Source organism: Erinaceus europaeus, chromosome 18, assembly GCF_950295315.1.
Source record: "Erinaceus europaeus chromosome 18, mEriEur2.1, whole genome shotgun sequence".
In the NCBI taxonomy this organism is placed as follows: Eukaryota; Metazoa; Chordata; class Mammalia; order Eulipotyphla; family Erinaceidae; genus Erinaceus; species Erinaceus europaeus.
In genome coordinates this window covers 54,176,731-54,194,106 of record NC_080179.1, presented here as the reverse complement: position 1 = coordinate 54,194,106, position 17,376 = coordinate 54,176,731, and the positions used below count along the sequence as shown (strand labels likewise).

General features: G+C 39.5%; 1 protein-coding gene across 4 annotated transcripts in view; it reads left to right on the top strand.

Moving 5' to 3' along the window:
• ZRANB3 (zinc finger RANBP2-type containing 3) overlaps window positions 1–17,376 on the top strand; it is a 177,090-nt gene that overhangs the window by 57,481 nt on the left and 102,233 nt on the right. For 3 of the 4 annotated variants that reach the window (XM_060178035.1, XM_060178034.1, XM_060178033.1), the window contains one exon: window positions 16,291–16,469. The exons of the other annotated variant lie outside the window; for it this stretch is intronic. In XM_060178035.1, the coding sequence (XP_060034018.1) occupies window positions 16,291–16,469 (179 nt within the window). The remainder of the gene's footprint in view (window positions 1–16,290; window positions 16,470–17,376) is intronic. 4 annotated transcript variants of the gene reach the window in all.

The following is a 17,376-nucleotide window of genomic DNA, read 5'->3' as shown; positions in this document are numbered from 1 at the left end:
TTGGTGGGGTCTTCAATCCAGGGAAGCCTAGCCAGCATCCTGGTGGCATCTGGAACCTGGTGATTGAAAAGAGAGTTAACATATGAGGCCAAACAATTTGTTGAGCAATCATGGATCCCAAGCTTGGAATAGTGGAGAGGAAGTGTTAGGGAGATACTCACTGCAAACTCTAGTGTACTTCTGCTTTCAGGTATATATTTTGCAGTAGTTTATGGATACGTGTGAACATAAGCTCTCTCTCACAGAAACTGGTGTATATCTAGATTATGGGACTTTGTTAGAAAATGAACTACCTGAGATGAAATTAGAGTGTACTATAAAAGGAAAGGTCTCACCCGAGTAATGAAGTCGAAGGGTTGTCATTCCACACGTGAAGTCTCTGGATACAGTCTGAGGTGAAGCATATTGAGGTGGCAATCGTTGCTTTGGTTAGGTTGTGATCGGCGGATGCAATATTATTTGGTTTGGATTGGGAGATGCATACAGGAAAGTGGGCCCTATCCAAGGGTTCCAGGACTGGGGGAAGTAGGGGCTCTATAGTAAAGATGTGAGGTTCCTGCTGTCTTAGGGTTCAAAAAGACAATCGATAGTTAATATTATCATCACTTTATTTGTTAATTGGGTTAACTTTGAAAAGTCCCTTTGTTATGGTTTGCTGTACAGTACCCAGTATCTTGTATATAGCTGTGCTATTGGATCCCACTCATCAACAGAAGCTGACTAAGAAGATCTGAAAGGGAAACTAAAAGCAGAACCTGATCAAATTGTAAGTAGGGCACCAAAGTAAAAACCCAGTGGTGAGGGGTAGACATGTAGCTTCCTGGGCCAGTGGGGGGTGGGAGTGGGCGGGAGGGATGGGTCACAGCCCTTTGGTGGTGGGAATGGTGTTTATGTACACTCCTAGCAAAATGTAGACATATGAATCAGTAGTTAATTAATATGAGAGGGGGAAATCAATTGTATGTCTCAAAGTTTCTCAAAAGACAAACTGAATCTTTTTAAATCTTATCTATTTTAAAGTCTATCGTGTCAGATATGAGAATAGCTGTTCCTTCCCTTTTTTATGGGCCATTGGCTTGTATGATAGTTTTCCATCCTTTCACTTTAAGTCTGTGTTTATCTTGTTGAGGTAGGTGGGTTTCCTGTAGACAGCATATTGTTGGGTTGTATTTTCTGATCTATCTTCCTACTCTGTGTCTTTTAATAGGTGAATTCAAGCCATTGACATTTATTGATATCAAAGATTGAAGGGATTTTAACGGCATTCTTGTAGAGTTTTAGAGTGTTTTGATATATGGCCTATTTATGGTGGTCTGATTATTTATAGGAGACCTTTCAGCACTTCTTTCAGGGCAGGTTTGGTGATAGTTGATTCCTTCAACTGTTGCTTGTCTGAGAAGGTTTTGATGCTTCCATCTAGTCTGAATGACAGTCTAGCAGGATACAGTATTCTTGGTTGAAAGCCTTTCTCATTGAGTACTTGATAGACATCTTGCCATTCTCTTCTGGCCTGTAGTGTTTGTGTGGAGAATTCTGCTGATAATTTTATGGGTTTTCCTCTGTAGGCGACTCTTTGTTTTTCTCTTGCAGCCCTCAGGATCCTTTCTTAATCCTTATTCGTTTCCATTCTAAATATGATGTGTCTTGGTGTCTTTAAGTCTGGGTTAATTCTGTTTGGGATCCTCTGGGCTTCTTGAATCTTTATGTATTTGATGTTGTCTAGACTAGAGAAGTTTTCAGCTATTATGGCCTGAAGATTGCTTTCTTCCTCTCCCTCGCTTTCTTCCTCTGGTAAGCCAATAATGCATATATTGTTTTTTTTTAAGTCATCCCATAGGACTCTGTTGTTGTTTTCAGTATCTTTTAATCTCTTTTTGAGATCTCTTACTTCTTTTCTAGTTGTCTCTAATTCATCCTCGATCTTGCTAATTCTGTCTTCAGCCTCATTGATTCTATTCTCTTTCCCCTTTACTGTTTTCTGGAGTTCATCTGTTTTGTTACCCTGTTCTGATACTGTTTTAACTTGCTCAGCTAGTTGTGTTCTTAGCAATCTACTTTTAATGTCACTGATATTTTAGTAAAATCAAATCAAGTCCTGGGGGCAGGGCGTTGGTTCACCCAGTTGAATGCACATGTTAACATGCACAAAAACCTGAGTTCAAACCTAGGCTCTCCACTTGCAAGGGACATGATTTATGAGAAATGAAGTAAGTATGCAGATATCTGTTTTTCTCTCTCCCTCTCTATCTCCCCCTCCTCTCTTAGTCTCTCTCTGTCCTATCAAATAAAATAGAAAGAGGAAAAAGAAAAAGGGCCCAATTATAACTCTGGTAGTAAGAAAGAAAAAGAAGGGCAGGGGTAGATAGCACAATGGTTATGCAAACAGACTCTTGTGCCTGAGGCCCTCTCAAGTCCCAGGTTCAATCCCCCACACCACCATAAGCCAGAGCTGAGCAGTGTCTGGTAAAAAAAAAAAAAAAAAAAGAAAGAAAGAAAAAGAGAGGGAGAGGGAAGGAAGGAAGAGGGAGGTGGGGTGGAGGACAAAAAAGGAAAAGGAAAATCAAGTCTGTAAGATCTTAACACAATCTTCCCTATACACATTAAGTTTTTCCCCTTTGGTGCACCTGATTGATTTAATTATTCCCTCAAGCCCTTCCTTCCTTCCTTCCTTCCTTCCTTCCTTCCTTCCTTCCTTCCTTCCTTCCTAACTTAAGATAGAGAAAAACAGAAAGAGGAGAAATACCACACCTGCTGTGCATAGTGCTCAGTTTCAGGGACTTGAACCTGGGTCCTCATGCAATTATATGCTCTACCAAATGAGGTATCTCCTGGTCCTAAATTAACATTTTTGTTTATTTTTATAATTATTAATACTTTATAAATCACATTTATTTTATTGATTGATTACCTCCAGAATTATCATTGTGGCTCAGTGCCTGCACTACAAATTCACTCCTCTTGGCAGCTCTTTCTTCCAATTTATTAGTTAGGACAGAGAAAAATAAATAGAAGAGGGAGAGATAGTGCAGAAGAGAAGACACCTGAAGACCTGCTTCACTGCTTGTGAGGCAACCCCTCTGCAGGTGGGGAGCCAAGGGCTCAAATCAGAATCCTTTCACAGGTCCTTGCACTTAGTACTATGTGTGCTTAATTGGGTGACCACTGCTCCTCACATTTAGTTGCCCTCATTTAGTTTTACACTAAGCCCTATTTGAATTTTTTTCCTTAGGTAGATTTTTTTATATTACATTTTCCTAACTTTTCTGGAATTGAGGCATTACATTTCTTCTAGTCAACTGCACAAAATGCGAGTCAATTTTTTATTTTGACACTTATAATAGATAATAAATGAGGACTGTGGTTGGCATATGATGCCATTACCATATTTTTGACATTATCTCACTTTTTATGGATTTAGATAGAATTCTTCAGGTAATTATTGATGGACTATGAATATTTGAGCCTTTTCTATATATAGACTCATTACAAAAATTTGAGTTATTAGGTCTAGGAGAAGACAAAGAGAATGAAATGTGAAATTACCCTATTATATACTTAGTTAAGCTGGTAACACAAAGGAGCATCCCTACCCAATAAAAATGTCAAAAAGCAAATATACTCTTACCTTACTATAATATTTCCCTGGAGTTTGTAAGCTCTATTTTAGAGAAGCAAACTACATAATTTAGACCAAGGAAAATCTATCTTAATATGGGGTGTTTGCTTTTTAGACCAAAAAAATCATCCTTGTAATATTCTCTAAACATATAAAAATTAATTTAAAAAACAAATATCCTCTACTTTTTTTTTTTCCTCTAAATCATTTTGGAGGAAATAATGGTTTACAGGGTGAGAGCACTACTCAGCTTTCTTTACGTAGTGCTGAGAATTGAATCTGGGACTCTGACTCAGGAATGAAAGACTTTTGTGTAACCACTATGTTGTCTTCCTGGTCCAGTTTTTGATGTTATTGTTGTTTCCACCAAGATTATCACAGGTCGCCTGCATGAATCCATCACTTCCAGCAACTTTTTAGGTAGTTTGTTTTTTCTTTTCTTTTCTCTAGTTAGAGCATGAGAAACAGGGAGGGAGAAAAAAGGAGGGAGAGAATTGATAGAGAGATAGAGAGAGAGAGAGAAAGAGCCCTGCTCCCTTTTCCCAAGTACTCCCATGTGGTGGCCTAGGGTTCAAACTTAGTTCTTTGAGCATGGTGACATGGGTGTTCTACCAAGTGAGCCACCTGCAAGCCCCCAAAACTTTTTTTTTTGCCTCCAGGGTTATTGCTGGGGTTCAGTGCCTACACAACGAATCCACTGCTCCTGGAGGCTATTTTTCCCATTTTGTTGCCCTTGTTGTGCTTGTTGTAGTTGTTATTGTTGTCATAGCTGTTGCTGTTGTTGGATAGGCAGAGAGAAATGGAGAGGGGAGGGGAAGACAGAGAGGTGGAAAGATAGACACCTGCAGACCTGCTTCACTGCCTGTGAAGCAACCTCCTGTTGGGGAATTGTGCAGATGTGGTTGAACATTGGCAGGGCCCACAAACCACTATATTTCCATGCAAGTATTATTATTTACGTATCAGTCTTCTGCCTTGTTTTAAAAATGACTCCTCCGCAACCACTTTACTTACCCCCTCAGGGTATCGCCCATTCCTGGGAGCTAAAAAACTACAGCAGCCATTGCTACAGAAGCTTTCTACCTTCTCAGAGTGCCTTGTTTTCTCCACCCATTTTCCTAGCCAATTCCGTCTGACTTGCCACTTCGGGAATTCTCCTATAAAAGTCACTCCTGTTTTCTCTCTCTCTCTCTCTCTCTCTCTCTCTCTCTCTCTCTCTTTCTCTTTCTCTTCCTCTTCCATGTCCTGACCTGGAGAAGGGCTGGCATGCATAACTGGAGGCGGACATTTGGCCAGCTCCATGTAGCCTAAACCCGCTATGTTCACACCCAACTCTGGGGCATCCGCATCAATAAAGGATTGTATTACCACGCCACCACAAGTTCCTGGTCTCTTCTCTCTCTGGCCACACTAGCCCGGCAACTTCCTACAGGTGGGGAGCTGGGAGCTTGAACCGGGATCCTTATGCCGGCCCTTCCACTTTGCGCCATGTGCTCTTAGCCCACTGTGCTGCTGCCTGAATACCGAAACTTAATTTTTGAGTAATGAATATGTATAAGTTAATGGTTTTCTCTTTCTTATTCCTTACTAGTTTTTTATATTATTTATATTTATTTATTCCCTTTTGTTGCCCTTGTTGTTTCATTGTTGTAGTTATTGATGTCGTTTTTGGATAGGACAGAGCAATGGAGAGAGGAGGGGAAGACAGAGGGGGAGAGAAAGACAAGACACCTGCAGACCTGCTTCACTGCCTGTGAAGCGACTCCCCTGCAGGTGGGGAGCCGGGGGCTCGAACCTAGATCTTCATGCTGGTCCTTATGCTTAGCACCACGTGCACGTTACTGCCAGACTCCCCCTTACTAGTTTTTTTTCTTTATTGCATAATCCAATTTAAGCATCAAGTTTGATTTTGGGTGATAATCCCCAATTTATTTTGTAGTAGATTTGATTCACATTTTGGTGTCCATTTCAACACACTTTTACCTGTCATAATCTCGGACTTTGGTGACCATCTTTCACTTTTATTATTATTATTATTATTATTATTTTGCTAAGACACAGAGAGGGAGAGGGGAAGGGAGAGGGAAAGAGAGAGAGAAAGAGAGAAAGAGAACTGCAGCACTGTTTCATCATTTGTGAAATTTCCTCCCTGTAGATGGGGAGCAGATGGCCTGCAAGCAGGTCCTTGCACTTGGTAATGTGTGCACTCAATCAGCTGTGCCACCACCAGACCCACCATCTTTCACTTTTTAACCTCTGAAAATTACTTAACTCACTGACGTTGCATTTTTTAAATTTTTTTTCATTTATTGGGGGATTAATGTTTTACATTTGACGGTGAATACATGCATAGCATTTTTTTTCATTTATTGGAGGATTAATGTTTTACATTTGACGGTGAATACATGCATAACATTGTACATGCATAACATTTCTCAATTTTCCACATAACAGTACAACCCTCACTAGGTCCTCTCATCCTTTTCTAAGACCTGTACTTTTCAACTATATTTTGGCATAGATATGTTTTAGTATTTTGTCTTCTTACTTAGCAGTGGATTCACTGAACTCCCATGATAACCCTGAAGTAAAAAAAAAAAAAAAAAAAAAGTGGTAATGGTGTTGATGTACATTCCTATTAACTTGTAGCCATATAAATCACTATTTAATTAATATGAGAGGGGAAAAACTGATTGAATGTCTCAAACTTTTTTTTAATGATTTTATTTATTTATTAATGAGAAAGATAGGAGGAGAGAGAGAAAGAACCAGACATCACTCTGGTACATGTGCTGCTGAGGACTGAACTCAGGACCTCGGGCTTGAGAGTCTGATGCTTTATCCATTGCACCACCTCCCAGACAACAGTCTCAAACTTTTTAATGCACAGACCATAGGCTGTCTTTGAAATGCTGACTCAATACTTTTTCATTTCCTTTGTGAGGGTGGCTTAAATATTCTCAGTTCTGATTGAGGAGATAGTTCAGTGATAGAGCACAAGATTTGCATGTCTGATATCTGATAACAGAGTAGTGCTTTGATCTCTTTTTCTCATAAAAAACAAACAAAAAGCTTTAATAGGTCTCCACAGGCTGGGTGGTAGCACACATGGTTGAGCACACACATTACAAAGCACAAGGACCTGGGTTCAAGCCCCCTGTCCCCACCTGCAGGGGGGGAAACTTCATAGTGGTAAAACAGTTCTGTAGTTGTCTCTCTTTCTTCCTATCTCTCACTCCTCTCTCAATTTATCTTTGGCCTATCAAATAAATAAGCAAATAAGATTTTTTTTTTTTTAATGTGGGAGTCGGGCGGTAGCGCAGTGAGTTAAGCACACATGATGCAAAGCGCAAGGACCAGAGTAAGGATCCCTGTTCAAGCCCCTGGCTCCCCACCTGCAGAGGCGTCCCTTCACAAGTGGTGAAGCAGGTCTGCAGGTGTCTTTCTCTAGCCCTCTCTGTCTTCCCCTCTCCATTTCTCTCTGTTCTATCCAACAACAACGACATCGTCAACAACAACAATAATAACTGTAACAATAAAAAAGGGCAACAAAAGGGAATAAATAAATATTAAAACAATTTAAAAAATTTGTATTTCTTGATTTTCCCTTTTGTTGCCCTTGTTTTTTATTGTTGTTGTAGTTATTATTGTTGTTGTTATTGATGTCATTGTTAGATAGGACAAAGAGGAGGGGAAGAGAAAGACACATGCAGACCTGCTTTACCACCTGTGGAGCGACTCCCCCTGTAGATGGGGAGCCAGGGGCTCAAACCAGGATCCTTACTCAGGTCCTTGCGCTTTGTGCCATGTGTGCTTAACCCGCTGCGCTACCGCCCAACTCCCAAATGATACTCTTTTTTAAAAGTCTCCATTTAAAATCAGAGTAGTGTAGTTCTGACATTGTTTAACATTGAAAAAATTAAATTACTAGATTAAGATTTCAGGTTCTTTCTAATGGTTCTGAAATGATTGCTAGTTGTCAAACATGAACTGACAGGTTAATACAAGTATTTTTGCAACTGAAAACATTTTTATAACCTTGTAAGGATTCTGCCTCTGAAACATGATTGATTGGTCTAAATTTTTTTTTTTTTCTGTATCATGAAAATGTGTTTATTGTTTGGAGTGAGGAAATAAGTAAAACAAGTCTCTTAGCATCTTTCTTTTTTTTTTTTTAATTTTTTATTTAAGAAAGGATTAGTGAACAAAAGCATAAGGTAGGAGGGGTACAACTCCACACAATTCCCAACACCCAATCCCCATAACCCACCCCCTCCCATGGTAGCTTTCCCATTCTCTATCCCTCTGGGAGCATGGACCCAGGGTCATTGAGGGTTGCAGAAGGTAGAAGGTCTGGCTTCTGTAATTGCTTCCCCGCTGAACATGGGCGTTGACTGCTCGGTCCATACCCCCAGTCTGCCTTTCTCTTTCCCTAGTAGGGTGTGACTCTGGGGAAGCTGAGCTCCAGGACACATAGGTGGGGTCTTCAATCCAGGGAAGCCTAGCCAGCATCCTGGTGGCATCTGGAACCTGGTGATTGAAAAGAGAGTTAACATATGAAGCCAAACAATTTGTTGAGCAATCATGGATCCCAAGCTTGGAATAGTGGAGAGGAAGTGTTAGGGAGGTACTCACTGCAAACTCTAGTGTAGTCCTGCTTTCAGGTATATATTTTGCAGTAGTTTATGGATACGTGTGCACATAAGCTCTCTCTCACAGAAACTGGTGTATATCTAGGTTATGGGACTTTTGAAAAGCTTCTGCACATCCAAAGAAACTATTAAACAAACAGAGAGACCCCTCACAGAATGGGAGAAGATCTTCACATGCCAGACATCAGACAAGAAACTAATCACCAAAATATATAGAGCTCAGCAAACTTAGCACCAAAAAAGCAAATGACCCCATCCAAAAATGGGCAGAGGAAATGAACAAAACATTCACCACAGAGGAGATCCAAAAGGCTAACAAACATATGAAAAACTACTCTAGGTCACTGATTATCAGAGAAATGCAAATCAAGACAACACTAAGATACCACCTCACTCCTGTAAGAATGGCATACATCAAAAAGGACAGCAGCAACAAATGCTGGAGAGGATGTGGGGACAGAGGAACCCTTTTACATTGCTGGTGGGAATGTAAATTGGTACAGCCTCTGTGGAGAGCAGTCTGGAAAACTCTCAGAAGGCTAGACATGGACCTTCCATATGACCCAATAATTCCTCTCCTGGGGTTATACCCCAAGGACTCCATAACACCCAACCAAAAAGAGGTGTGTACTCCTATGTTCATAGCAGCACAATTCATAATAGCTAAAACCTGGAAGCAACCCAGGTGCCCAACACCAGATGAGTGGCTGAGAAAGCTGTGGTATATATACACGATTGGTCTAAATTTTAAAAGAAGAAACTTTTTCTTAATTCTGATGTTTTCTTCAAATTAACTATTGTGTTGCCACCAGGGGAAAAAGATATAAATCCCCACACTGTAATTCTTTATAATGCTAAGCAAGAGGTTTATTGTCCGTAAGGATCCCGGTTCAAGCCCTGGCTCCCCACCTGTAGGGGAGTCGCTTCACAGGCGGTGAAGCAGGTCTGCAGGAGTCTGTCTTTCTCTCCCCATCTCTGTCTTCCCCTCCTCTGTCCATTTCTCTCTGTCCTATCTAACAGTGACATTAATAACAACAATAACTACAACAACAATAAAAAAGAAAAGGGCAACAAAAGGGAAAATAAATTAATATAAAAAAAGATTTATTTGTCTTATCTTTTTAAAATTTTATTTGTGCTTTAATATTGATCTACAATTACCTTTTACAGACTTTCTAGCTGAATTGATAAGTTCGTTATTATAATGTTTGTGAAGTGCAACTATCCATTTTTTGCTCTCTAAGTTTTAATCTTTGTTTTCATTGTTTTTGAAAAATTCCCTTGTTCATATTTGTCATCTCCAATGTTATTAATTAATTAGTTAGTTAGTTAATTAATTAATTTTACCAGAGCACTGGTCAGCTCTGGTTTATGGTGGTGCAGGGGATTGAACCTGTGACTTGGAAGCCTCAGGCATGAGAGTCTCTTTGCATAACATTATGCTATCTACCCCCACCCTCCAATGTTATTAAATAACATATAATTTTATATTTTAGTACACCCTTTAAAGGAGTATCTTCTAAGGGCCCAGGAAGTAGCTTAGCAAGTAGAGAAATTTCTTGAGACCCAGGATTCTATCTCTAACACCACAGATACCATAGCTGAGCACCTCTGGTCTCTGCTGCCATTATTATTATTACTATTATTATTATTATTATTATAGGGTTATCACTGGGGCTCAGTGCCAGCACTACAAATCTATTGGTTCTGGCAGCTACTTTTTCAATTTTATTGGATAGGACAGAGAGAAAGGAAGGGGAGATAGTGAGGGAAAGATAAAGATAGACACCTGCAGACCTGCTTTGTTGCTTGTGAAGCAGTGGGAAGCTCAAACCCAGATCCTTGTGCGAGTCCTTGCATTTAGTACTATGTGTGCTTAACTGGGTGTGTCACTGCCTGGTCCCTAAAAATAAATAATTTTTAAAGAGTATTTTATTTAAAAAAGTGATTCTCTGGGGAAGGAGGAGCCCCTGCTTGGGGGTGGCTTTCAGCTCTTGGTACACAATGATGGACCTAATTTGGAGGTGAGAGACCTATCTTGGTGAGAGGAGAAACTGTATCCATCTGCCAACAATTATACTGTAAACCATTAACCTCCCAGTTTTTTTTTTTAAAGGCCACCTACATATACATGCATATGTGTACCCTAAAAGGTACTAACTACTGGGGTGCCTGATTGAACCCACGTGTTATAGTGTGAAATGATCCAAGTTCAAGACCCTGGTTCCCACTTGCAGGGGGAAAGCTTCATGTGTGGTGACATAGTACTGCAGGTGTCTCTTTCTCTCCCTCTCTTATCTCCACCTTCCCTCTTGATTTCTCTCTGTCTCTATCTAATATATAATAAAATCGGTACAAACTGTTTATAGCTTTAAAACTAGATACATTTTCAGTTTCAAAAAATATGCTCAACCAACATGCTTCTTCTGCATATAATTTCTGTTTTAAAACATAAAGTAAAACTTGGACTGTTTTGTTGTATCAAAGTGACAGAATCTGGGCAAGGACAGGGAGATAGGTGAGGGTGAGGGGGGCTTTCAGGTTCTAGTACATAATAATGGATGTAATTTGGGGGTGTGAGTATTTTGCAGACACCTACCTATCTTGGTAAGATGAGAAATTGTACCCATGTGCCAACACAATGTGAACATTTGAAACTGAAATTCTGTTATTTTTTTTCCTTTTTATTTATTATTGGATACAGACAGAGAAGTTGAAAAGGGAGGAGGTGATAGAGAGGGAAAGAGACAGAGAGACACCTGCAACCCTGCTTCATCACTCGTGATGCTTTCCCTCAGGAGTGGGAACTGGGGTCTTGACCTCAGACCCTTGAACACTGTAGTGTGTGCACTTAACCAGGTATGCCACCACCTGGTCGCATGAAATTCTGTATAATACCTTTTAAAAAAAAAAAAATTAACCAGCGCACTACTCAGCTTTGACTTATAGTAAACCTGGGGCATCAGAACCTCAGGTATTAAACTCATTTTGCATTAACACTGTGCTATCTTCCAAGCCCAATTCTGTGTTAGGATCATTGTTATTTGTTACATGAGTTTTTTAGTTTTATCTTTTATTTATTTATTTATTTTTATTGTTGTAGTTATTATTGATGTCGTAGTTGTTGGATATGACAGAGAGAAATGGAGAGAGGAAGAGAAGACAGAGGGGGAGAAAAAGACAGACACCTACAGACCTGCTTCACCGCTTGTGAAGCTACTTCCCTGCAGGTGGGGAGCCTGGGGGCTCCAACCTGGGTTCTTACGCAGGTCCTTGGCTTTGCGCCACGTACACTTAACCCGATGAACTACTGCCCGACTCCCAGTTTTATCTTTTATGTAGACACAGAAAGGCAGAGAGGCAGAGAGAGTAAAAGGGAGCACAGTGCCTGAGCTTCCTTCATTGCAGCGGGGACCAGGCTTGAATGTGGGTTGAACACATGCAAGAACGGCATACTATACGAGTGAGCTGTTCTCGCCAGCCCTGGATCATTATTGTTTTCTTCTATTAGGCATTTGGAAAATCTAAAGTTATTTTCCTAGGTAAAATAATGATTTATTATTTTGAAAAAAATATTGATGCAGTGTCCTTTGAAGTTAATGTATTCTATTTAATTCCTCTGATGTAGTGCCTAGACACCTACCTATCTTGGTAAGATGAGAATCAAGACTTTTACTATTATTACTGAATCAATTATTATTACTTTTACTATTATTACTGAATCAAGACTTTTAATTTTTTTAAGTTTTTATTTATTTATTTAAAGACAGAGAAGCTGAGAGAGAAGGAAAAGATAGATATAGTACTGCTTCAATGCTTATGAAATTTCCCTCTGCAGGTGGGGGCTGGAGGTGGCTTCCTTGTGTACCATTACCCAGCCCCAAGACTTTATTTATTTATTTTTATTTATTTATTTATTGCCTCCACAGCTATTGCTGGGGCTCGTTGCCAGCACTACAAATTCACTGCTCTAGAGACTGCCATACTTTAACAATGACTCTTTAGTCACTATCAGGCCACCCCATCAGCTGGGGCCCTATTCTGGGAGTCCTGAGATTCCCAAACAGACATTATGAGCCTAGACCTCAAATAAATCCCTCTCTCCATAGTTGCTGGTCATCTGTGTAGAGCCTTGCCCTCAACTTGGATCATCAACGGTAGAGAATGTTCCATCCTCCGAAGGGAGGCTGGACAACATACGCTATGCTACACCTGAGGAAGATGGGTTGATATTGGGGCAGCTTGGAACATTCCTACCTATAAATAAAAGTTAACAGCTGACAGTTTTACTTTGTGGTTTTTTTGGTTTTGTTTTGTTTTGTTTTTTGCCTACAGGGTCTTGGTGCCTGCACCATGAATCCACTGCTCCTGGAGGCTATTTTTTTCCCCTTTTGTTGCCTTTGTTGTTTTATCATTGTGTTTATTATTATCGTTGTTATTGATGTCATTGTTGTTGGATAGGACAGAGAGAAATGAAGAGGGGAAGACAGAGAAGGGGAGAGAAAGACAGACACCTGCAGACCTGTTTCACCGCCTGCGAAGTGACCCCCCTGCAGGTGGGGAGCTGGGGGCTAGAACCGGGCTCCTTGCGCTGGTCCTTGTGGTTAGCGCCATTGTGCTTAACCCACAGCGCTACCTCCATTGTACTTAACCCACAGCGCTACCTCCCGACCCCGATAAAAACCTTTTTTAATTTCTAGAAAACACCTTTAATCATTAGGCTTATTTGTTTGTTTTATGTTTTGTTTTTCTAACCAAGGTTATTGCTGGGGCTTGGTACCTCCTGCATCATCACCATTTTGGGTGACTTCTTCTCCTCTTCTTCTCCCTCTCCTCCTTCTCTCCCTCCTCCTCCTCCCCCTCTCCCTCCCCCCTCCTCTTTCTCCTTCACTTTTTAGTGATTTAATATTGATCTACAAAATTATGAGATAATGGGCAGTGGGTATAGCTAGTTCCTCACTGTTCCCACCATGAGAGTTCTATGCCCCCCCCCTTCCCTCCACTGTAAACTGCAGTCGTTCTCCCAAGGTCACAGATACGGGTTGACTATTATTTCTATATCTATCTATATGCATATATGTTTGTCCATTTTTTCTATGGTTCTGCCTTGCCACTTTTTCCTTCTTCCTTTCCCTTCTCTCTTCCCCCTGCCTCTTCTCTTTTCTCCTTCCTTCCTTCCTGTCTTTCTTTCTGACTCTTTATTCCTCATTTCTTTATTTATTTCTCTTCTTTGTTTTCTCCCTCTCTTTAATAGAGGTGAGAGAATGAGAGAAGTAAGGAGAGAGTGACAGATGAGATGACTCTACAGACAGAATGAATGAATGTCTTTCCTTATGTGTGCCCCATGGGTTTGATCCCCTTGCAGCACCCCAGCTCCAAGGGAACTATGAATCCACTGCTCCTGGCAACTATTTTTTCTATTTTAGTAGATAGGACAGAGAAATTGAGAGGGGAGAGGGGAGAGGGAGATAGTGAGGAGGAGAGAAAGACACCTGCATACCTACTTCACCACTTGTGAAGTGAACACCCCCCCCCCCCCCCCGCAGGCAGGATCCTTACACTGGTCTTTGTGCTTCGTACTATGTGCACTTAACCCAGTGTGCCACTGCCCAACCCCCAACTATAAGCTTTGCAATTATTTTTATTCCCCTTTTAAATACTGCTTTTTCAACTATTTTCCAATTATTTTTATTCCCCTTTTAAATACTGCTTACTGCCTGGCTGTTGTCTGTCCCTGAAAATTTGAAGTCCTCCATCTTTATTTTACTTTATCTTTAGCTGATGGAGTCCTAATACTTGAGCACTTATTGTTTGCTATGCTAGAAACAAAATCTCTGCCTGCATTCTATTTACCATGTTTCTCTCTGGCAGTTTCTATTTCAATAAGAATAATACTCTAAGTAATTTACAGCAGTTATCTCTTTCAATTTGACTGATATAAATGTAGCTTTGCTTGAATTGTTTCAAAATGACTATTGTTGCTAGCTAGCAGTAGCTAAAAGTACAAAACATGATTTTCTTAATAGAAACTTGATGAGAATCTAAAACTTCTCTGTTCTTTTTTAATTTTACTCAGCATTTAAAACTTATTCTACAATAATTGTTCTAGGTTTATTTGTGTTTGCTCTTTTAATATCCTGGTAAATGGAACTTAAATATTTTAGTCTTTTTCTTTCTCATGATTCACAATAGCAATTACTTTTATTTTTTTAAAAGCCTCAGGATTGTTAAAGTATAGTTCACTCTATTATGTCATTTCACACTTCTTTAGTTAACAGATTCTTAAGAGTCCTGACAAATGCACACACTCATGTAACTGCCACAACAACAGAACAGCTACATCATAACCAACAGCTTTTTTTTTAAACTTTATTTTATTTTATTGTATTATATTTATTTATTGGACAAAGACAGTCAGAAATCAAAAGGGAAAGGGTTGATAGAAAAGAAAGAGATAGACACCTGCAGCACAGTTTCACCACTTGCAAAGCTGTCCCTCTGCAGGTGGGGATCTGGGACTCCAACCTGGGTCCTTGCTCACTGTAACATGTGTGCTCAGCCAGATGCACCACCACTCAACTCTCAACAGTTCTTCTTCTTTTTTTTTAAGAGGGTTAAAATTCCATATAATTCCCACCACTAGAGTTCCATATCACATCCCTTCCATTGGAATGTTGCCTTTTTTTTTAACTTTTTAAAAAATATTTATTTAATTTATTTTTTCCCTTTTGTTGTCCTTGTTGTTTTATTGTTGTAGTTATTATTGTTGTTGTTGTTGTTGTTGGATAGGACAAAGAGAAATGGAGAGAGGGAGGGGAAGACTGAGAGGAGGAGAGAAAGATAGACATCTGCAGACCTGCTTCACCGCCTGTGAAGCAACTCCCCTGCAGGTGGGGAGCCGGGGTTCGAACCGGGATCCTTTTGCCGGTCTTTGTGCGCCTTTTTTTTTTTTTTTTTTTTTTAACCAGAGCACTGTTCAGCTCTGGTATATGGTGGTGCGGGGGCTTGAACCTGGGACTTTGGAGCCTCAGGCATGAGAGTTTGTTTGCAAACTCCCGGGCTCTCAAACTGGAATCTTTATGCCGGTCCTTGCGCTTTGCGCCACGTGCGCTTAACCCGATGAGCTGCTATCCTTGACTCCCCGGTTAGTTTTTTAACGCTGTTCTCCTCCCCCTATTCCTAGTACCTCAGAATTTTTGTCCCTATTATTTTGTCTTTTCCAGGAAGATATAAAAATAGATTAAAAATTAAATGGCTCTCAAATTTGCATTCTTTCATTGAGCAAAATATAGTTGAGATTCATGGATAGCTATAAGTTGTTCCTTTTTATTGCTAAATAATATTCCACTGCATGGATATATTACAGTTTTTAATCCATGAATTAACTGAAGCACATTTGACTTGTCTCCAGTTTCTGGCATATATATATATATATATATATATATATATATATATACATTTATTTAGTAACTGAAATTTAAGTGGATACAGTTTAGACATGTGCAAGTTTGACTAAACTAGGAAAACACCAGAAATCTGGTCTATTGTACTAGTTTTATACTGAGTTAACTGTTAAATTGATCAAAATTTTACTTCTCTGTGCTTATTTACTTTGTAAAATATGCATGATACAGTGTTCTAGCTACAAAGTGCATGGTTTGTGCCATATAAGTAAAATGTTTATCTAGGCTGTAATGACTTTTATTTATTTTAGATGGAAACAAAAAGAAATTGAAAGGGAAGGGGGAGCTAGGGAGAGAGACAGAGAGACACCTGTACTCCTGCTTCACTGCTTGTGAAGCTTTGCCCCTGCAGGTGGGTACTAGGAGTTTGAACTCAGTTCTTTACTCATGGTAAAATATGCGCTCAACCAGGTAGACCACCATCCAGCTCCTGGAATTGGTTTCTTTTTGGAATTTATTTTTATAAGAATAGTCTTCAGTAAAATAACTGACATTTTCTTTCAAAACAGTTTAGCTCTTATGTTTATTTATGAATGCATTCGTTTCTTTTTTTATATAGATGGGTCTAGGAAAGACAATTCAGGCAATTGCCATTGCTTATTTCTACAAAGAAGAATGGCCTCTTTTAATAGTGGTCCCTTCATCTCTGAGGTACCCTTGGTCAGAAGAAATAGAAAAATGGATACCAGAACTTGGACCAAAAGAAATTAATGTTATTCAGAATAAAACTGATGTTTGGTAAGAACAAATCTTTTTTTTTTCTTGAAGTTTTCTTTCTCTTTTTATTTTTTCTTTTTAATTTTCATTTTGGATAGAGACATAGAAATTGAGAGGGGAGGGAGAGATAAGAGGAGAAAGATAGAGAAACACCTGTAGCTCTGCTTCACTGTGAAATTTCCCCCTTCATGTGGGGACCTGGGGCTTGAACTTGGGTCCTTGCACACTGTAGTGTATGCACTTTAACAGGTATGCCACTGCCTAGCCCCAAGAACAACTCTTTAATTTCATATCATTTCATTTCTAGATAGAGAGGTAGAGAGAAAAGGAAGTCAACAATACCACAGTATTGAAGCTTCTTCCAGTACAGTGGGGGCGGGACTTAAACCTGAGTTTTATACATGGCAAAACAGTTAACTATCCAAGTGTATTATTTTGCCAGCCCTCTTTTTTATGTTAATGTAGTGCCAGGAATTGACTTCCTCACCTAATACAATATAATGCTGAGCTATTCCAATCCAATATTTAAATTTTATATTTTTATGAGAGAGGTGGAAGAAAGAAAGCTGCCAAAGCACTACTCCACTGTACATAGAATTCCATATATCTTTGTCCTTTGAACTCTCATGTAGTGGTGGTTATCAAATCCAGGATGTTATGCTTGGAAAACATTTGTGATACTCATGGAGCTACTGCCACAACACCTAAACATGTTAATCATTTAAAAGGCAACCCATGACATATAGTGATATTTAAAATGAATTATTACCTGTAGATCATAACTTAAAATAATTATAGTGGTGTGGATAATTTGTCTTACACTTTTTTTTAATATGTATTTATTCCTTTTTGCTTCCCTTATTTTTTTATTGTTGTAGTTATTGTTGTTACTGATGTCGTCGTTGATGGATAGGACAGAGAGAAATGG